The 16,211-nt window shown below is 47.3% G+C and overlaps 5 protein-coding genes across 5 annotated transcripts; 3 read left to right on the top strand and 2 right to left on the bottom strand.

Annotated features, from left to right (window-relative positions):
- Positions 1–778: 778 nt before the first annotated feature.
- rgn (Regucalcin) lies at positions 779–1,885 on the top strand (the record flags this gene model as incomplete). The annotated part of the gene is made up of 3 exons (XM_031149704.1): positions 779–1,352; positions 1,414–1,546; positions 1,621–1,885. 3 exons carry the CDS (start codon positions 779–781, stop codon positions 1,883–1,885), a joined length of 972 nt encoding a protein of 323 aa, XP_031005832.1.
- A 149-nt stretch (positions 1,886–2,034) lies between these two features.
- yjgF (2-iminobutanoate/2-iminopropanoate deaminase) lies at positions 2,035–2,617 on the bottom strand (the record flags this gene model as incomplete). Its single annotated transcript, XM_031149703.1, has 3 exons — positions 2,035–2,125; positions 2,185–2,342; positions 2,453–2,617. The coding sequence occupies 3 exons, from the start codon at positions 2,615–2,617 to the stop codon at positions 2,035–2,037; spliced, it is 414 nt and encodes a 137-aa protein (XP_031005848.1).
- A 463-nt stretch (positions 2,618–3,080) lies between these two features.
- On the top strand, positions 3,081–4,229 carry LHYA1_G004746 (AB hydrolase superfamily protein; the record flags this gene model as incomplete). Its single annotated transcript, XM_031149702.1, is given in 3 exon segments — positions 3,081–3,408; positions 3,462–3,535; positions 3,549–4,229. 3 exon segments carry the CDS (start codon positions 3,081–3,083, stop codon positions 4,227–4,229), a joined length of 1,083 nt encoding a protein of 360 aa, XP_031005849.1.
- Positions 4,230–11,511: 7,282 nt separating this feature from the next.
- Positions 11,512–12,719, top strand: DUG3_0 (putative glutamine amidotransferase; the record flags this gene model as incomplete). The annotated part of the gene is made up of 2 exons (XM_031149701.1): positions 11,512–11,575; positions 11,650–12,719. The coding sequence occupies 2 exons, from the start codon at positions 11,512–11,514 to the stop codon at positions 12,717–12,719; spliced, it is 1,134 nt and encodes a 377-aa protein (XP_031005850.1).
- Positions 12,720–13,243: 524 nt separating this feature from the next.
- On the bottom strand, positions 13,244–16,011 carry LHYA1_G004744 (uncharacterized protein; the record flags this gene model as incomplete). Its single annotated transcript, XM_031149700.1, has 8 exons — positions 13,244–13,552; positions 13,615–14,144; positions 14,217–14,579; positions 14,628–14,965; positions 15,019–15,089; positions 15,111–15,299; positions 15,343–15,818; positions 15,873–16,011. The coding sequence occupies 8 exons, from the start codon at positions 16,009–16,011 to the stop codon at positions 13,244–13,246; spliced, it is 2,415 nt and encodes an 804-aa protein (XP_031005831.1).
- Between the last annotated feature and the right edge of the window lie 200 nt (positions 16,012–16,211).

Raw genomic sequence — 16,211 nt, 5'->3', positions numbered from 1 at the left:
ATTGGGAAATAGAGTTACAGTGAGAATTTGGCAACGTCCAAATCGATGAAAGAGAAATTTCTTCAGCTAATATTAACAGGAGGAAAGAGATGAAATACTAGATCATGACCCCCACGGACTTCCGGGAACTTGTTGCGCCTGTTACTGGTGTTACGTGGGAATGGACCTGTCATCTTCTAGTGTCAATTCACTGAAGGATTCCCCGCATGATTTTCGGATTGTTGGGGACTTGTTAGGAGCCCCCACACCCCAGACCTGGATCTTTCCCGGATGCTGGTCCTGGTGCTGATGGGGTTGAGAATAACACGTACCCATAATACCACCAGATCATGCAGAAACACTGATCCTTGGCACCAGAAATAAGGCTACTACGGCTGAGTCGATTCTGGTTCAAGTAATTGTTGCCATATTAGAATGGAATCTCGGAAGTCCTACTCAAAGAAGTACTGTAGCGAGATGTATATATATTTGTACTGTACGACGTGCAGATGTGATGGATGTCCCAAATCAACCCCACTTCATGGATACAACGGTAATAGAAGCCATGATTCCCTAGATGCGGGAAATGGCACATCATCATCACCTGGTGCTGGACTTTCTGAGTGAGCGGGCCGTTGCGTGGGATTCTCGTATCTCTTGAGTGGGTGGGCTATCTCCGAAAATTGCTCGGACCGACTTAACAGTACGTCAGCTTTCGATAATTACAGCTCGAGCAAAAGATGAGTGATTGTTTTTCCGGTCAAGTTTTCATAATTCCATATTTTTCAAAGCTTCAGAAATGGCAAGTGGACCTTTGGAATCAATTCAGGGCGATGTCCCCTTCTACAGATGTAATCCGCCAATGGTCCTAGGCGAAGCCCCGATATACCGATCGAGCGACTCAACTCTTCACTGGGTGGAATGTATTGAAGATCCAGCTACACTGTGGATTCTTAAAGTTGACCCCTCGACCGGTGATGCCATCGGAGAAGCTCGAAGAATCGAACTCGAAGACAGCGTTACAGTTGCGTTCTTCCGGAAAGATGTCCCAGGTAGTTACATCTGCGCCTACTACCAAGGAGTGGCATTTATGGATGAAGCCACAGGAAAGCTAGAGGTGATCAAGGAGATCATCCCGACGGATCAGCGTGAGGAGTTGAGGTATAATGACGGCGGCGTGGATGCCAAGGGGAGGTTTTGGCTCGCTGAGATCGATAAGCGCGCGATGGCGTACGGACCAAATAAGCTCCCTGAGAGTTATGGGACGCCGAAAGGAAGGCTTTGGAGGTACGATCCGGATGGTAGTCTGCATATGATGGACACTGGGGTTATTTGTGGAAATGGTTTGGCTTGGAGTCCTGACAACAAGACGAGTATGGTCCTAGAATACACCGTCCATTCGATATACCGTACCCCGCTGACAGTTCTGAAAAGTGTACTTCAACGACTCCGTGGCTATGATGGTGTTTGCATATGATTTCGAACTTGAGAGTGGTATTATTACAAATAAACGCCTTTTGATCGACCGGAGAAGCAGTTTCGGAGAGCCGGACGGAATGGTTGTTGAGTAAGTAGCAGTTGGTGGTTTTCGACGGATACCGAATGGACTTTCTTTCATGTGCACAACTGACACTTATGCAGCACAGAAGGGAATCTCTGGATTGCTATGTACGCTTCCAATCGGATTATGGTTTTCGACCCCTCGGGCATGCACTTGAAGGATATCGTCCTGCCGGCATACAGTCCGACGTGTACGACGTGGGGAGGCAAGAATTTTGATATTATCTTTGCTGCGAGTGGGAAGGATAAGAGAGGAGAGATTGGCGTTAAGGATGAGGGGGGGCATATGTACAAGTATAAGCCAGTGAACTCGAAAGGAACTCCGAAATTCGAGTTTGCTGGTTGATGTGCCGTTATATCATACGTACTCTTAAAGTTACTATAAGAACATCTTTAAAACTGGCCTTATTCTCAATTTTGGGTTTTGAAATTGGACGCAAATAAAGTTGGGTGTGATGCTTATTTATTCCTGACATTAAGATTGCCACAAAGTATTTATTCCTTTTCAACTACTTCATTAACCTGCACAGCGGTACACTCAATCTCCACATCCGTCTTATGAGGCAACGTCTTCACCGCAACACACCTATGCACAATTTAGACTTATGACACAAGAAAAGAAAACAGGGGAAAATGGAAACTCACGTCCGGCAAGGTTTAACATCTCCCCAGTAGGTCATGTACACCTCATTCATTTTCGAGAAATCATCCATATCCGCTAGGAATACATTTACTTTGACGACATGTTTTATGCTTGATCCGGCTGCTTCAAGAATGGCAGAGAGGTTCTTGATGCATTGATGCTAAATGATAGGTGCGTGGTCAGTGGGAATGGAAATAGAAGTGGAGGGAGATTTCCCCTTTAGCTTGGTGAATGAAGGTGGAGGGGAGCAGAGAGGTGGATTGTACTTACTGTATGTGCTTGGATATCACCGTCGATGATTTTCATAGAGACAGGGTCCATTGGGACGCTACCCGAGCAGTATACAAAGCCATGGGCTACGATAGCCTGGGAGTAGATCCCAGGAAGAGGTTTTGGTGCATTGTTGGTAAGAATAGGAGTTCTTGGATCAGACATCTTGACTGAATGTAGGATAACTCGATTAAAATATTTTGACTGGTGGGTTGGAAGTAGGAACGAAGTGAGACTAAGAAATGCCAGCCAAAAAATATCTCATAGCATAAGGTATCTAGACTGTGGGGAACTTTGATCCCATGAATTCATCTCCCACGCTTGAAGCACATCTATCTTCCATGGGCATACTGTACTGTACTGTAATATGTAGTGCTTATCATAGTGCATACGGTACCTTGCGTTAGTGCAAGGCACGATTACTTCTTATGGCACTGTAGCTTCGGGACTGCCCACGCTGCAAGTGGGGAATTGTGAACCACCACTTTACAGGCAATGAGCCATTTAATAACAGTTCAGAAATCTAGTTCCGTTTTGAATTTTTACTTTACAGTCCTATAAAACTACAGTTTATTAATTTAAATCACTTCAAGCCTACCGAAATAGTTTATACAACAAGCTTCTCGAAATGCGGTCCGTAAACCCTGAACCGCAAACGCCGCAACCTCCTTATCCCCTCCACGAAAGCGTGAAAGATAAGCTTGATCCAGAATATGTCGAGTTTTATAACAAGTACATTATCAATAATCAGCAGGTCCATTATCAGCCAGTCGCGGCTTCTAGAACCGGCGGGACGCTGATTCCTGGAGGCGGACCGGCACAGCCTGTTGGGAAGACGGAGGATTTCGCAATCAAGCGGGTTGAGACTGAAGGACCAGATGTTATGGTGAGATGCTTCACGCCAGTTGGAGAGACTCCAGAAGGTGGCTGGCCGGTCATGATATATTATCATGGAGGTGAGTTGTGGCAAGTACTACAGTATATTATACCAGATATTAACAGAAAACAGGTGGATGGGTATTGGGGAACATCAACACAGAGAACGTCGTCTGCTCTCATCTATGCAAACGCGCCAATTGCGTTGTAATTAGCGTAGATTACAGGTCTGTCCGTCTTCTCAAAAGCCATCTCCACTTTGAAGTATTCAATGACTAACAACACCGTACCGACCAGACTCGCACCAGAAGATCCTTTCCCTGCCGCAGTCCACGACTCCTGGGAAGCAGTCCTCTGGGCCACATCGCCTATCGGCCAAAACGTCCTGAAAATCTCTTCCTCTAAAATTGCCATTGGGGGATCCTCCGCTGGGGGGAATCTCGCAGCAATCATGTGCCACAAAGCCGCGCGCCTCTCAAATCCAATCGTCTTCAAAACGCAACTCCTGATCGTGCCCGTAACGGACAACACCGCCTCCCCAACTACCAACGCTACCTACCTCAGTAACGAAAATACTGCTGCTCTCCCAGCCGTAAAGATGCTCTGGTATAGACGTCACTACTTGCCTAATGAGTCTGACTGGGTGAATCCAGAAGCCAGTCCGCTGTTATATGCAGATCATTGGGATGTGCAGCCAAAGGCACTGGTCTTAGTAGGGGAGCTGGACGTCTTGAGACAGGAAGGTGAAGATTATGCTAGTAAACTACAAAATGCAGGCGTGGAGGTTGATTTAAAGGTTATGAAGGGGATGCCGCATCCATTCTTAGCGATGGATGGGAGTTTGCAGGCTGGGAGGGATGCAATCACTTATATGTGTGAGGCGCTGAAGAGTGTATTCTAGATCTAGACGAGTGTATTTGATCAGATCATCTGTTAATGCAAAGTTTTAGTGGCCAATACAGCGGAATGAGCCTTCTTTGATGTTATGTCTTTGCTATACCAGCGACTGGCTGGTATTAGCGCCACTCAGTCGCTGCAGCGTCACATAGGCCTCCTCTAACAACTCCCACCGACAGCCCTCCAAAGCATCGGCCATGGCGATAGCAGGCCTTTAGTCCTATTTGCCCCAGTGACTGCTCCTTTTCCGCGTTGCAACCCGCTCAGCATACGAACAACATATTCCTCCGCTCCAATAAGACCTAAACCTTCATCCGGAGCCTCCTCAACCATCAAACCGTAAGCCCACAAGACCAAGACCGCATGATACAAACACCACGGCCTTAATGCAATGATATCTTCCCTCGCTCTGTACCTCTTCCCTGCGAATACGGTTTCCTTTACCAGTAGAAGCGAGTGGTTTACAGTTTCCTTTGCCTCGTTCGTCTGACTCCACCCACAAACTCTAGATTGTGCCTTTGAGAACTCTTTTCGGAGAAGTACGTTTTCCAAGCTAGGGGGTTCTTTGGCAATGATGTGAAAGTCGGTGATATTTACATGCAAAGTGATATACGCCATGCGATGTAGTGGTTGAGCAGCCTCAAGACACAGCGACTGCTCTAGAGAGAGTAAGCAGAACGACCACGTCTCAATAGCCGTGCTCATTGTGTCCTTCCACTCCTCAACTTGATACACAGCGGGAGTCGATGTCTCATTGGGATTAGGTTTTCTGATACCGATACCGAGCGTGGTGTTGTCTCGAGCATGCAGGTGAGTTGTCAGGCTCAGAAGGCCGTGGAGTAGGATGAAACGCGAAAAGTCGCTGCATGTGGAAGGAACTAGGCTTTTTCCGAGGAGGGCTTTGAGGGTTGGGAGAAATTGGCATGGTTTGGGAGCGCGCGGCATGAGAGTCTCCCAGTCGGAGGCACTGGGGCTTTCCCAGAGCGCATCACTACAAGGTAGGGGTAGGCGCATGTCACTTACTGAGAGCACAGGCGTGTGCCCGAAAACCGAGGCATGTTGAGCGTCCATCAAAAATGCAAAGAATGCTGTCCGCCGTGAGGATTCGTCTTCTGCCCATTGACGCCAGGAAATCTCGAGAGAAGTTGGTTGAGCGCTCCCGAAACTTGATATTGTGGAGTATGCTCGACCCCTTTTCATCATCTTGTATGAGTCAGCCTCTGAAACCAATACCCGTAAAAGTGAACTACCGTCAGTATTGCCCCGTGGAAGATGTGAGCCATCTCGTGGTGTTTAACAGTTGATGACATTTTCCCCTGAGCTTGCACAAGGAGTAGCGCTTGGAGACACCAGAGCGGAGAGGGTGGCTCAAACCTTCCAGTCTATAGTAGTCAGATACTATGCAGAAGATGGATTTACCAGTACTAACAGAGAGGATAATCCATCGAAGAGCATCATGAATTTGAGTGCCAATAGAATAGAGAATAGGATCAGCAATTAGAGTCGCGCCAAGCGTGATTATAGCCGTGAGGAGCAGAGGTGGTGCTTCCGCGACCAACATAGAAGGCTGATGCAAAATCGGGAAATGATGGTGGTAGTTCTTGAAGTAGAGGTCATAGAATAGAGCGAGGTTTGAACGTTGGAAAAATTGTGATTCGAGGAGCTCCTGAGGTAGACTGTGCAAGCTCGCAAGGATTTTAGATCGAGCGACTAGCCAGGCATTATCATAAGATGGTATAGCTGGCAGTATTGGTTGATGATTGCTTGAAAGTAGTTCAGGCATAGCTGCAGCGATCTGAAAAGTCGTCGGTGGTGCAACAGCGCCACTCATATCCAAAGAAGACACAAGCTCTGATTGGCTTGCTTCGAAGAACCAATCTAAGTCTTCCGGTAGATCTTGGATGTTTGTTGAGTCGTCGAAAAAGAGGGTATCAGCTCCATCAGCTGGTAGATTGTAGGAAAGTCCATGGCCTCTATGAAATTCAGCAACCGTGGGGGTGCTTTTCGTCCTAAGAGCATTGTGGCGGCTATCATATTGGTTTCGAACAGAAGCATTGCTTTCCCTTCGAACTCCCTGGATTTCAAACGCTTCTGGGGGAGGATTCTGGGGCGATAATGCCGGTGTCGAATGCGCGGGTGATGGTTCTCTGGCTATTTGAGAGGGTGAACTGCTGCGACTTCGGTTTCTCTTCGCCGTCTTCTCCACTATCCCCCCAACCTGACGATACCACATCCCCTTTTCATGTCTGTCTTTATGCCTCTGATATAAGTCTGGGCGGACGAACTCTTTTGGGCAGCGGGAGCACGAATATATTTTGGTGGGCCGGTCTAGATTTGTGTTAGTAAGTCCAACGAAGTATGTGATCTTATTCAGTTACGGTTCAATCTATGCCTAGAAAGGTGCTCTGAGCGTAAAAATGATTTGTTGCATCCACTTTCAGGGCACACGAAATTTCTCTCTCCTGGAGCTGCCGGTGAGGTGGACATATTGGGTGATCGCTCACGTGATCTGTCATTTAATAGGATGATGTTTTTTCCACCCTTCAAGTGGATGAAGTTTGAGATGTGGATAACTTCAACTTTACCGTGGGATAGATATATGGACTGGCTAATCGACGTTTTGAACAGTGGGATGGCGATATTGGTACGATAAGCTAGACTAACATACAGTAAAGCTTATTTCTTATCACTAAGAGTGATTTGTATAATACTATAGGTTATCCTACCCCAAAGGTGGGTTGTAGCATGGAGCTTGAAACGGCGCTACATCGTGTTTGGGTGGAGTATATGTAATTTTCTCGACCTAGTGGACTATCGTTACACCATTGTTCCCGTTTACCTGGCTTATATCCGAGCATAAACCAAACAATTCTTACTCGTAGCTATCTCACAAACTTAAAGGTGTCTTTTTAAGGAACATGTTTTTCTAAGAGTACGACCCCATTTTTCTTAGCCTTTACAAAAACCAATCTAGAATTAGTAGCTAAATATCGTAACGTTGGCTAGTTGTAGAAAGTATAATTCCTCACTGATCTGACTAAAAACGCGCCCGAGTATTAAAGATGACTGGTATACATATGATAAAACTGGCTAGCAACGCTCTCCCCTGTGCACAAATACTTAGGATACACCCATTATTATCCAACGGATGTGAGCCTCAGACCTCTGGCTTCTCCAGAACCTCCTCTTGGGTGTGGTTACCCACAAAAGTGTTATCAGCTGTCTCCGTCGTGTCCGAGACTCTCTTCACAATGATAATAAGTACAAGCACCATGCCTCCAGATATCAGACCCCAATAACTACCAAACATGTCCTGATAAGGTGTCTTCTTATTATCCAAGCTAAAGACAATCGCAGCGCCCGCAGCACCAAAGACTTTGTAGAAAGCCGAGTATATAGAGAGTACAAGCGGGTCGTTCGATAATGTGCCAATTATCCACCATGCAAAAGTCTGCCACGCCCCGTCGACACACCCATAGAACACATATAGAGTAATGTACCCCGCTGCTCGAGAGTCGTCAACATCAAGGAGTTCCTTGGGCGGGACGCCTCGATGAGATTTCCGCATGGGAAATACACCAGCGATGAAGACGGCGTTTGCAAGGACGAACAGGAAGGTCCAACCGAGGAAGGCACGCTTGCGGCGGGAAAGAAACTTCAAGTCAAGGAGGAAGCCGAGGAAGACGGCCATAAAGAACTGCCCAAAGTCATACCACAAACTACCGAAGCCTCTGGTGCGGAGATCGAAGAAATAACCGTTGTAATCGTTACTTTGGTACGGAATATACCAAAGGCCAGCAAAACTGTATGGGAAGAAGAGGATGATGTAAGGTTCGCGCTTGATGGCTAGTCCTACGTTCTTCAATTCTCGCATGAAAGTCGTTTGTTGAGGAATTAGGACTCGAGAACCATCATTGCGTACGATAGTTTCAGGCTTAGCCACAAAACATGCCACGACACTTCCCATGACCATGAGGACAAAAAGAGCAATGTAAGTCTGGTCATTAGCGCTACCAGCAGTTTTGACGCCCCAGTTCTCGACTGTTGGGATGATAGCGCCGATGACAGTAATGAAGAAGGATACGCCGTAAAAGATGCTGATGTATCGTCCTTTGTCCTTTTCCAATGGGAGTGACATGATCAATGCGCCTTCAGCAGTCCTGATACTTCTTAGCTTTTTCCATTTAAAAATCGAAGAGGTAACATACCATAGGAAGGCCGCGGCGATGCCACACATAGCCCCACCAAAATACACAAAACCTTGACTTTTGTTGTGATTGTATGACCAGTACGATGCAGTCAAAAGACTGTAACCAATTCCACCAGCAACTAATGTAATTCTGGGCCCAAAGTAGTTGCAGACAGATCCCGAAAACAGAGCAAAGACTGCAAAGAGGGCATAGAGAATTGTGCTTGAGTTATTGCTAGTCGTAGGGTCGACTTGGCCACCACCGCCAAGGGCGGATAGGACATTGAACATCCCCACCACCAGCGAGTGGACGAGCGTAATGATCAACGTTTGCACAATGGGTGAGCGATAGGCTGGAAACTGGATGCCAAAGATCTTGGCTCCCTTGGGACGCACATATAACTCTTCGGTTTCTGCGACATCGTAGTCTTTATCAGAAGGGGCGACTTGGTTGGCCTCTTTGGTTTCAAGGTCGATGCTGCCCGCAGTTCGATCGATATTTGCCGCATTCATGGTTGCCGTAAGAAGAGTTGTTCAGGCAGATATTGAGAATGTAGCCTTTGCTTTTTCGGAAGAATAGTGATCATATCCTTGGGATGAGCTCTTCTTAAGCACATATATGAGTAGCAATAAGCCATGATGCTCTCTTGAGATAACCGTGATCAAAACAATCTGTTTCTTGATTGTGCATGTTAGCCTCATTTGCTGGGGTGCAATCTTCCGTGGGTAGGTGGATATCGAGAGATAAAGATGGGGTTGAAGATAGTCCATTGAAACCCACCCAGCTAAGCTTAAAAATCAGCTAGTGTTCCAGGTCCTGTTACATCCATATTTCTTCTGTAGAAAGGATTTTGTTTTTTTGAAAATCTTTTTTCTTTTTTTGCCTTTTCCTTTCGACAGATTCTTTTGCACCATTGACAGGTAAGAAATTGAAAACCATTTCTTTTTACATGCAGCTTTCGTCGTCAATGTTTGTTCGCGACCCGACTGAGGGGTCAGGCCTAGTACCTCACTAAGAGATAGGGGCGTTATCGTCTGATTCTCCACTACTTGCGTGGGATTGTTCCTGAGTGCTACCTATGTCACCCACTTAAGCCTTGAACTCGGGGTGTAGCGATCGAACACTTTAAAATCACATCCTTGAGTTTAGAATCGACAGAATAAAATATTTGGATAACTTCTTTCAGCCTTCTATTCTCAATCATCAAACCGTTGCAAGATGGACGTTCGAAAAACCACCTTCAACTTTGAGGAAGAGCCTGCAAAGGTTTCAAATGGCCCGCCCATCAAAATTGCCTTTTTAGGCACACGGCATCCACACGTGATGTACCGATTTGCAGTGCTGGACAAGATGGGGGGTTTCGAGTTCTGCGGTTTCTATGAGGAGGAGGAAGAAATCGCTACCAGGGTTGCAGAAAAGCTCCCTGGCCTCCATCGCTTCCACAATCCTTGTGACCTTCTCGATAGCAACCCCGACGTTGTAATGATCCATTCTCTGGATCCAGATGTGCCAAAATGGGCGCGTTTTGCAATTAACCATAAAACACCATTCAAAGGGCTGTTTTTGGAGAAACCCGGTGCTGCGATTCCCGAAGACTTTTATGCACTAGCTGAAGAAATTGAGACTCGAAGACCAGGCTTGGCAGTGGAGCTTGGGTACGAGATGCATTACTCTGAAGCTTTGGATTTTGCCCGGAAGGTCATCAAGGAAGGAGTGTTGGGAGACATTACGACTGCAAGATTTCACAGTGGATGTCCATCTGGGGCAGGTATGGATTTATGGCAATCAGTGCCCGAAGATCTTGGTGGGATCATGCAGACAGAAGGCTGCCACACCCTTGAAAACGTATTAGATCTTTTTGGAGCACCAACGCGTGTGGTTTCGAGCATTAGAAAACTGCCCGAGAGGCCGGCTCATCCAGTTCTGGGATGGATTCCAGATCTCTTCACTGGCACGGTCACTACTGGTGCATTTGGGGTTGGGACTTTGTTGTATGAGGATATCGCATCGGCCATGATGGAATACGACGACAAAACTATCACCTTGGATATGACGGCATGGGAGGCAACGGAGTGGTGCAATGAATGGGCCATTGACATCTATGGGAGCAATGGATCCCTTCATGCGGTGCCAGATTATCCGGTTGCAACACTATTCCTTCGTGAGGCAATGGGTAGCTTCAGGGCTGGCACAACGAAGATGCCAACTAAGCAACCCCACGGCACATCGAACGTGCCAGACTACTACCGCAAACAATTGGAGTTATTGTTCGCTAGAGTACGAGGGGCAAAGATGCTTGAGAATGGCTGTTGTAATTTGCAGAAGAACGTCGACATCCTAAAGGTTATTAATGCGATGTATAAATCTGCTACAACGAGACAATGGGTTGATGTGTAGATGTTTTTATATGAATAGAAAATAGAAAATAGAAAATGAGAAACGCTATTCTAAGTGGCTGGTGCACTAGTGAAGTGAGAGCTTTTCCCTCTGATTTTTAGCTAGGATATCAGCATATTAAAAACTATCAGGGGTGAAGGGATCTAGTAAGACTTGATTCTGGGTTTCTGGTTAATGTTGCTCTATATGTGCACCAGGTGGGAAGCCTCTTCGCTTAGTCATTGGCACCGACTCACGTAGGCACGTGACATACATATCTCAGCATTCTAGAATATAAACATATGGGCTAGACTTAAAACAAGTGAGTGATTGACTCATTACCGTAAAGAGGGCAGATAACATTGATCGAACTCGGTAGGTTTACCATATAAAATGAGTATCCACGCCACGGACGAAAAATCCATAAAACATCCACTTTTTACGCCCATCTAGACTCGAAGTGAGCGCTAACAAAACAAGCTTTTCCGGAGCTCAGGAACGATGACATGGCAGTCGTCATCAGCCAGTCCATGTCACCGTATGTGGGGTAAGTACTGGCCTGGGCCTGGTAGGTACATAGGTCGGGTCGGTCGGTAGGTAGGTAGATATCTGTAGATGTACGAGTTGCTACACATTCCTCATCTCCCTTCCCTTTTGTCCTTCAATCACATCACAACACAACGATTGCAATCCCCCTTTTCTCCTACTCACCACTCTGCAATGTGTCGCTGGTTTGCCTACATCTCCCACACGGAGCCATGTCTCCTCGAGGACGTTCTCGTCAGTATGTACTCGAGTAGTCCCCAATTGCATCTCATCTCATCCCAAGCACAAGCTCTAGCTAACACCCTCATCTAGCTCCTGCTCACTCCTTGAGCAAGCAAGTCCACCAGCACTACCTGCCCAAACTCCTCTCCCATGACCCCGCCACCCACGCTGAACCCACCACCGAAGCCGAGATCACAACTCGCAACCGTCTCTTCAACGTTGACGGCTTCGGCGTCGTCTGGTACTCAGCTGCCCTCACTGCCTTTTCCCCCTCCCCCTCCCCCGCACACCCAGCCCTCCACCCCGTGCTCTACAAAACGATCCAACCCCCCCTTCACGATGCAAACTTCCGTTCCATTGCCAGCAATACCGCAAGCAAGGTAGTCTTTTCACACATCCGTGCAGCAACAGCCACGGCCATAACACCCATCAATAACCACCCGTTTACTTTCGGGATCCATACTATCATGCACAATGGTTATATTTCCGACTTTGCTGCTATAAAGCGCAAGATTTGTGAGCCTATGAGCCAGGAAGCGTACTCCCATATTGAAGGGGGCACCGATACGGAGCATTTAGCTGCGCTTTTCATGTCTATCTTGTGTCCAGCCTCCACCTCGGCGGCAAACTCAGACGGCATTCCTGCAGCATGGGAAGAATACCACACTCCGCAAGCCCTAAAGGATGCGCTTTTCAAGACCATCGAAACCATAATTACGGTCCAAACGTCTCTCCTAGGCTCCAAGGCCCAGCCAAACGATCTCAATGTCGCCGTCACGGATGGCCAAAGCCTCGTTGCATGCCGGTTCCGGAATCACCCCACGGAGCAGCCGCCGAGTTTATACCACAGCACTGCTGCGGGAGTTACGCTCAACAGGCAGTATCCCGACCACCCAGATGGCGCCAAGGGCCCGCATGGAAAGGGCAATGGGAAGAGCGCTAATGGGAAACAAGCAGCCAAGGGCGCCGAGGGACATAACCCCCACGCAAGGAAGAATGCGGAGGAGCATGGGAAGCATTTTATCATTGCTAGTGAGCCGACTACGTATAAAGATGCGGAGTGGGATTTGGTGGAGAAAAATCGAGTTGTTTTGGTGGGTAGTGAAGGGTTGATTGGAACCGAGAAAGTGAGTTACCCTGGGGATGGGAAGACAAACTAAGGTGTAGGCAATACAAAGTCGGTGAATAAAAAACCCTACTTTCGTCATACAAGTCATGCAGCAACTAGGTATAATAATCTTGTGGCGGGGCTATAGAGGGACGAGAGTCACGTGAATTTGGGATGCAGCTTCGCTGTGGCACACGTTATAAAAGGGGCTTCTGCTGTAACTTAGAACCACATCTTCTACACACTCACTTGAATACACCATGATGTTATATATGATTTGATTACGATGATACTGAAAGTCAGACCCTAGCCTAGAGCTCGCGGTTGTGTTGTTCCCCTCCATAATATGTAGCGGTTTCAGGGTATGGTCAACAATGTTTAATATTATGTTGCTTGCTATAAGGCCGCTATTGTTGCGACTCTTAGAATTCGATGAGCGGCGCTAATCCTCTTCTAGCACGCTAAACCTCCTCTATTCTTGCTTACTAAGGTGCCCCAAAATGATATAGATTGGGTTAAACTATATACAATTCAAAAAAGTTACACATAGATACAATGAAAATTCCGCCTTCCCTATCAATCAATAATACCAAGCTCGCGCTTCTTGTGCTCTGGCATTGGCAGCTTTCTATCCTTCTTCACCTCTTTTTTCCAAGCTCTCGCCAACTTCGCGTCTGCCTTGTCCTGCTCTATGTCTCTCTTCGATCTCGTAGGATTGAAGACCTCTGCTGCTTCGCAAGCTAGCTCACCTAGCACCACACCAGTCTCGATAAGCCATGCAAATTCAGGGAATATGGCATCGAAAATTGCACCGACCACCTCTGCTACGGCGTCCACACTACTAGCACAATCGAAGTCGCCCAGCTCTCCTGCTGCGAAGCCAAACTAAGAATAGAGGGTTAGCTCTGTTGTTTGGAATGTGGGAAAGGCTCTTAGGGTTATCCTACCTCTGTTTCAAACCACATTTGTGCTGACTCTTGGATACCGTCGTACCACTGTGTATCGAGGAAACTGTTGAGATTACAGAAGGTGTCATTACCCTTGTGCCTTTCTGGCGCAGGTGGCCCGACCACCCTTCCATCGAGATCTCTTTTCCAGCCTTCGGTCACATATGACCAATCAAGAAGTTTGCAGTTACTCCCAGTGGCACTGGCGTTAGCGCTTCCAGCTATCATATTAATAAACAAGTTGAGGTAGTCGGTTGAATTATACTGAGCATCCGTGACGTGGAGTGTCAGCTCGCCTTCTTCTGGTTCGCCATTTTCGAGATAGGCAGCTTGTCCAACTTTTACCGTGCCGGTCTCGCAAGATGTCCAAGCACCAGAAGAGGTTGGAGTTGGACATAAACTTGTCAAGGCGTTGGAGATACTTGTGTAGAGTACTTCCCCTGTCATTGAGGTTCCCACATTGACCTTGGAAGAGCCCATCTCCATAGTGGCTAATGGAGGCTCATAGAGTACTGCTGTGGAGCCCACACCTGAAAGTTCCATGTTAGTGTTTTCTGGGGGTAATGCGGAATAGCCTCGTGGGTTTCAGAATGGCCACTTACAAAACGACGCCTCAACACCTCCGAAATTATTCTTGGTAAAGGTCTGGCACTCAATCACTTTCTTGCTAATATCCGTATATGTATATTGGTATTGTTTGTCGTTCTTCACTATGGACGACGTTGTTAGTGCCTGGGGTGGGATTGTAGGCCATGGACAGTTATTGACCGATCCCGCCGAGTTGGTAGTGGTGACTATCGCGATTGTGCGTCCATTGCTGCACACACAACTCGCTCCTTCATTGTTGTCCGGGTCTTCACGGACGTGACAAGGGGGTTCAGGGGCTGCAGTGGTGAGTGCCGCCGCGGTCGAAGACTTAGTTGAAGCGGGGGCTGCCGCCGTAGTTGAGGAAGACGGTAGAGCGCCTGGACACATATTAGCTATTTTCCCGCGATGCTCTTATTCGCACTTACATGCTGCGCCGTCCCTTTTCGTCAACCCAGCTACAGTCGATGCCCATTTTCTGTCGACTGCTGGCGTAGTGTTCAGCTCCTCCCAGACTCTCGCTCGCGCTTCCGGACAACCTTTGTTGCTGTTTCCCGCATAAGGGCTATATTGAACAATGCTAACACCATTCAGGGTTATTGGTACGCCTGCAGGGGAAACCGCAGGGGAACCCGTGAAGGTGCTCGAATCTCCAATATAGGTGCGAATATTGATTGTATTTGGTCGAACATATTTTTGAATAGCTGTTGTGAGGGCCGAGATTTTATCTTGATACTTCAGTTTCTTCTGCTGTGCTGCCGTGGTACTAAAAGAATGTTAGCTTAAGAAAGTTAAGACCTTACCACGGCTGTCACTTACCCTGCGGCTTTGGTAATGATGTATACATCCCCACCCCCATTATCTTTACCAAAAGGATCGCCATGACTTGTCTGCAAATCAAGCAAACTTACAAAAGAATCCGCATTTGCCGGTGCAGCTTTTCCAAGAATATCGGTGGCGATTGTTTTGAAGTCTGCAACGGACCTTTCGACCACATCACCGGCGCCGCTACCATAGCGGTAGTTGAAGGAGCTTCCTCCGTTTATATTATCTGCTTTGGAGGCCTCCCAGAAATGACCGGCCCAGAAACCCGAGTTGCCCTGAGAGATTAGCAACCAAATTTACAAAGAACAGGAGACATACCACGATTATAACACCAGTGCATCCGCTCATACCTTGCATCTTGTAGTTTGTGGCGCTTTTGGGCCATGGGTACCATAACCCTGTCACCCCAATTGGTGTATTTACTGTCTTACCATTTATCTGAAGCGGAATTGTCCATTTCTGTAGCTGATTTGGGGACGGAAATATTCCAATGTTAGAACCAGATGCGAATTCAATACTGTCTTTTATCCCTAACATAAAATTCTCTTGGTCGTTCGCGTCTGGCTCGGCCAAGGGTACGGCTTTTGGAGCCCGTGGCAGCAGAGGCTGCCGGGGCACGGCCGTTGGCTGGGCTCTCTTGTTGTTCACGTCGGTCACGTCGGTCAGGAATGATGTTGTTGTTTGATCTGTGAAAGTTGAGGGCACAGCCGTGCCGACGACGACACCTGACACCGTAACGCAGTCTGAGCATGTTACCGTTACCAGGGTGGAATCATCGGTATCACTGGTCACGCCTGATTATCAGATCAGCTAGGGGTCAAGCAATGCGTTACATAGGTACGACTCACTTGCACCTATTCCGCAGAGGTTTTCAGCACCACTCATTGTGGAACTCTGGGTAGCATTCGCCGACGCCAGTGCAGTGCTTTGGGACCGAGCGACGCCACCCAAGAGACAAAGTCCCCATAATGTATCTCTGAGGAGCATGGTTGCAATGGAAGAAGAACACTACCCCGAGAAGGAAATAACGAACGTATGCCCAATCAGTCTTGAAGTGAAAACTAGGACAAAGCAAAGTGATAAAGTTGTAGTCTGAGTTGAAAGAGAGTGATAAACTTTGTGATAACGAACTAGAAAGATGGCTAGAACTACATATTATATACTTCCTGGATCTAGATCTACCTTGA

Source organism: Lachnellula hyalina, assembly GCF_007821495.1.
Source record: "Lachnellula hyalina strain CBS 185.66 chromosome Unknown contig00056, whole genome shotgun sequence".
In the NCBI taxonomy this organism is placed as follows: Eukaryota; Fungi; Ascomycota; class Leotiomycetes; order Helotiales; family Lachnaceae; genus Lachnellula; species Lachnellula hyalina.
The sequence above is the reverse complement of the archived record's forward strand: the minus strand, read 5'-3'. Positions and strand labels throughout refer to the sequence as shown.